Source organism: Gekko japonicus, unplaced genomic scaffold (assembly GCF_001447785.1).
Source record: "Gekko japonicus isolate JY-2015 unplaced genomic scaffold, Gekko_japonicus_V1.1 scaffold2970, whole genome shotgun sequence".
In the NCBI taxonomy this organism is placed as follows: domain Eukaryota; kingdom Metazoa; phylum Chordata; class Lepidosauria; order Squamata; family Gekkonidae; genus Gekko; species Gekko japonicus.
In genome coordinates, this window is record NW_015172102.1 from 194,568 (window position 1) to 199,623 (window position 5,056).

The 5,056-nt window shown below is 43.8% G+C and overlaps 1 protein-coding gene across 1 annotated transcript in view; it reads right to left on the reverse strand.

The window, feature by feature from the left end:
- Positions 1–595, reverse strand: part of KCNQ1 (potassium channel, voltage gated KQT-like subfamily Q, member 1) — a gene marked incomplete at its 5' end in the record, with an annotated part of 104,803 nt that extends 104,208 nt beyond the window's left edge. The window contains one exon of the mRNA XM_015420949.1: positions 505–595. Coding sequence (XP_015276435.1) covers positions 505–595 — 91 coding nt within the window. The remainder of the gene's footprint in view (positions 1–504) is intronic.
- Between the last annotated feature and the right edge of the window lie 4,461 nt (positions 596–5,056).

The window sequence follows — 5,056 nt, forward strand, 5'->3', positions numbered from 1 at the left end:
GAATAAAACCTGGTCTTAAAGGTGCCACTGGACTGTTTTGGACCGGGGGGCCGTGGAGGGCTCTACAAGTTACCTGGCTGCTTCTTGCTCTGACTGAGGGCTGCTGGGAGCAGGGGGTGGGGCTTGTTGCATGTGCCCGTCCCCTGGGCTCTTTACTGCCGGAGCTCCGCTCCTGTGCGCTCCTGCAGGAAATGACCCCTGGGCTCAGGTAAAGCATAAGAGCCAGCAGGCTTGAAACTTGGCCTTACAGGTCCAGTTTAAATCTCCTGCCTTCAAACTGATAAGTATTTTTGAATCAACACAATGGGAGAAGGTCACATCCTCAAAATCATAAAAGTACAATGTTTAATTTCAAGATGGCCTGAAACGAATTGTGTGAGATGTGTCAAGGACTCCTCCTCCTTGCAGCTGTTAAGCATCAAATACATTGGAAAGCATATTACCTCAACCCACCTCACATACAGGCAAGTTACATATTAGTTAAGCAGATATCCGTATCCATACCATCCAAAATAATGTTCCCGTGGCCAGAGTTGAGTATTGATCAATCGTGGATAGCACACTGAATATAAGGCAGACCAGCACTATGAGGAAACTGAAAATACAAAACAAAACAAAACAAAAACAAAAATTAAAATCACTAAAATGCTTCATTAGAAAGCTATTAGTCAAGGCAAAAATTTAGTTAAATTAAAAATGATTTATGAAAAATACTTCTGTCCTCTAATATTGAATCAAATCATGCTGGGAGAGGGAGGGAGGAAGCAAGCAAGCAAGCAAGCAATATTACAGTGTCATCTTAAGCAGTTACACCCTTTCACATCCACTGAAATCAATTCATGTAATTCTGCTTAGGATGTCACTGTTACAGGGCAATGGGTGCTTTATTCAAACTTCATAGATATTTTTAGAAAGAAATGTAAGTTTGGTTGGACTTTCAATCTGTAAGAAACTTGCTAACTTGTCCGTCAGCCTACTTATATGAAAACTGATTCAGGGAGGTGCTATAATTGCTATAATGCCCTCATCCACTTCCCTCCCTCAGAGGCAAGATTTTTCCCTCGTTTTCTTCCCCGGTCCGACTGAGCTGCCCTAGTAATGTGTTTTCTTCTTTCCTGAAGAACTCTGGATGTCCGGCCCTGTCAAAGTATAATATTTTGGCTGTTTGCTCAGCCCAGGAACCTGAGGGAAGGAATGGGAGCCCTCTTAAGCTTATACACCTCAATTAGCACTCAAGAAGTTTTTGTATTCCAAATTAACAAAATAGTTTATTCAACACAGAGGGGAAAGGTCAGGTGAAATCAGGGGTAAAAATTCTGAGATAACTCAATATAGATAGCTCTGAAGTAAAATCAGTACACACACTGACTTTAGTTCTTACATTTCAGACTACTGAGAGTTTCTTAAGCTTTTCACAGAGACTTAAATCTTTAGGTTGAGAGGCTTTTGTTCCAGCGTTTTCCTCCAGCACTCCAGTACACTTTCTTTGAGTATTCTCTAACTGTTTTGATTTCCAGAAGGTTGGTATACTCTTTCTAGTACCCAAACCCCTTCTCTTGAAACACCAGTACTCATCTTGAGTTTTTAACTGACTCTTAAGGTCTCTACAGGCAGTTTCTAACCACAACAGACGAGGCATCTCTGGGCTTTTCAGAGATATCACCCTGCTTAGACTGGGTAGGAAAATTCCTTCTCTCTCTAGAAGATCCATCCCCTTTCTTTGGCCCAAATAGGAGTCACCATCTAGCTACCCACTCATCCTTGCCAACCCGGGGCCATTGATAAATCTTTAGGTTGAGAGGCTTTTGTTCCAGCGTTTTCCTCAAACACTCCAATACACTTTCTTTGAGTATTCTCTAACTGTTTTGATTTCCAGAAGGTTGGTATACTCTTTCTAGTACCCAAACCCCTTCTCTTGAAACACCAGTACTCATCTTGAGTTTTTAACTTACTCTTAAGGTTTCTACAGGCAGTTTCTAACCACAACACACCAGGCATCTCTGCCCTCTTCAGAGCTATCACCTTGTTTAGACTGGGTAGGAAAATTCCTTCTCTCTCTAGAAGATCCATCCCCTTTCTTTGGCCCAAATAGGAGTCACCATCTAGCTACCCACTCATCCTTGCCAACTTTCCCCCAGTTCTCCTGTGTGTGTTAAACTATTCTCAGTCAAGGCTGAATCCCAAATGAATTCTCCTCCTCAGCATTCAGCTCTAAAATCTTTCTCTGTTCGGCTGATGCTAACCAATCAGATTGCTTGGAGTGGCTGACACTCAAGGCTCTGTCTCTGTGAACAATTAACCCTTCATAGGCCTTTCAGCTGTTTATACAGCACTTCTAAGCTTTTAAAAAGTGTCATCCGTCACACTTGCATAGATCACTAGCTCAATGTGAAACTGCATGCGGAAACAGCTAATCTATGTGCAATTCCCCTTCCCAATCTGACATCCAGAGCTGTAAATACACTGCCTTTTTAGTAAAGGTAAATGCTCACCAACTAGAGGGGATAGAGTCAGCTCCATCCCCATTCCCACCACCACCACCACCACTTCCAAGGCTTGCCAAAAACTGAGATAGCTTAAGCTCTTTCTTTAAAAAAAGGAAAAAAGAACTATGATTGGTTATGATAATTATGATCACAGCCATGCACTGAAGGATACCATTAACACAGTGCAAAGCAATGCATTTATACCTCCCTTGTGCGATCTGTGATGAATGACAACATGACCATTAAAAAGTATTTGCTTGAACAAATGACTCCCCCCCCCCCAGTCTGAGCTGGATTTCCTGAAAGAGCTCAGAAGAACACAGAATGTGGCTTTGTACTTTTTAAGAAAACAAAAACAAGACAGCCAAACAGGATACACATTTCTGCCAGGAATTAGCTGAAGTTAGTGATTTGAAGCGTGCATAGATGAAATTACTTGTCCAGCAGCCATGGAATAACCCCTTATCAGAATATAATATTATTATGTGATTTTGTTTTGTAAGTAATAGTACTAATAGTAATTGGTGAACGAGGCGCGATAAATTTCCTGCCTAACTCCCTCCAAAAATCCACCCCAATATACATAGTTTTAAGGATTTCTGAACCAAACACTGAAAAAATTGCTTTAAGTGCTGCTACCAAACCATCCATACCACCAGGGGTCATTTAGTAGAAAAAGAGGTGCAGGAGCTCATTAGCATAACACATTTGCATATGCCACACACCCCAACATCACCGGAAGTGTGTCAGAAGGCAACACCCACCGCTCAGGCTCCACTGGACTGTTTTGGATTGCTAGCTATTGGGGGGGGCGCGATAAATTTCCTGCCTAACTCCCTCCAAAAATCCACCCCAATATACATAGTTTTAAGGATTTCTGAACCAAACACTGAAAAAATTGCTTTAAGTGCTGCTACCAAACCATCCATACCACCAGGGGTCATTTAGTAGAAAAAGAGGTGCAGGAGCTCATTAGCATAACACATTTGCATATGCCACACACCCCAACATCACCGGAAGTGTGTCAGAAGGCAACACCCACCGCTCAGGCTCCACTGGAGTGTTTTGGATTGCTAGCTGTTGGGGGGGTGGTGGAACGTGCAGTTCTATCCTCGCAGAGGAGGGAGAGCTGGTACCTGAATAAAACTTGGTCTTAAAGGTGCCACTGGACTGTTTTGGACCAGGGGGTCGTGGGGGCTCTGCAATTTACCTGGCTGCTTCTTGCTCTGACTGAGGGCTGCTGGGAGCAGGGGGTGGGGCTTGTTGCATGTGCCCGCCCCCTGGGCTCTTTACTGCCGGAGCTCCGCTCCTGTACGCTCCTGCAGGAAATGACCCCTGCATACCACTGACACAAGAAAGCAGGGGACTATGAATATTTTAAATACATGAGTTTGCAAATGTATAAAAAAGCTTTTTAAAAATATATATATGGACGTTTTTCAGAGAGGTGGCTTGATATTACCTGCGCCTCTGTCCTTGGCCCTGGTATTCCTTGGAGGTCTCCCTTCCAAGTACTTGCCAGGGCCAGCCCTCCTTAGCTTCCGAGATCTGACGGGATCAGGATTGCCTGGGCTATCTGGGTCAGGGCTATAAAAAAACTTTTAGAAGGTCAGAAATCATTGGAAAAATACAAGCGGGAGTGTTAAAATCAGGTTTACACACAGATAAGTCTTCTACACGTCACATATTCAGAGTTAGTTATAAACTGCTGCCGCAGAAGAAAGTGGGCTAAGAACATAAAAAGGTAAAAGGTTTCCCTTGCTCGAAAGCTAGTCGACTCCGACTCTAGGGGGCGGTGCTCATCTCCGTTTCCAAGCCGAAGAGCCAGTGTTGTCCGTAGACTTTCCCGTGGTCATGTGGCCGGCATGACTAAATGCTGAGGCACGTGGAACGCTGTTCCCTTCCCACCAAAGTGATATCTATTTATCTACTTGCAATTTCTTGCTTTCGAACTGCTAGGTTGGCAGGAGCTGGGGCCAGAGACGGGAGCTCACTCTGTCACGCAGCACTGCTGAACTACTGACCCTTTGGTCTGCAGCTTAGCATCTTAACCTCTGAGCCTCCGCGGCCCCAGGCTAAGAACATAGCCCCTGACAACTAGCATTGGGCCAGGCAGTAAACCTGACCACCAGATGGCAGCAAATCAAAGCCTATGGCAACTATCTTCATCAATCAAGAGAAATCTAGATATACAGATTTCTCCTACTGAATTCTCCCACCAAAGGTACCCAAAGGTCATCTCGTCTGTCCCACAATAATGAAGAAGGATCCTCTACTCTCAGCATCCGAAGAGATGAATGAAATGGAGGACATTTTTCCTCAGTAGGGAGTTTAGAGGGGACGAGGAATCTTAAAGAATGAAATAATACTGTGAACAAGAGCCCATTCCTTCACATGCAATGGAATAGGTCCCCTCACGTGGCCATCATTTTTTTATGGATATGAAAACAAACAAACAGCAGGCTCAGGGGGCCACAAAATGCAGGAAGTATAGGCTGAAGTGTAATTAGAAAAAAAAATATGTACCTAGCTGTACTTCTCAAAGCACACTTACCAAAGATGTTTTTAAA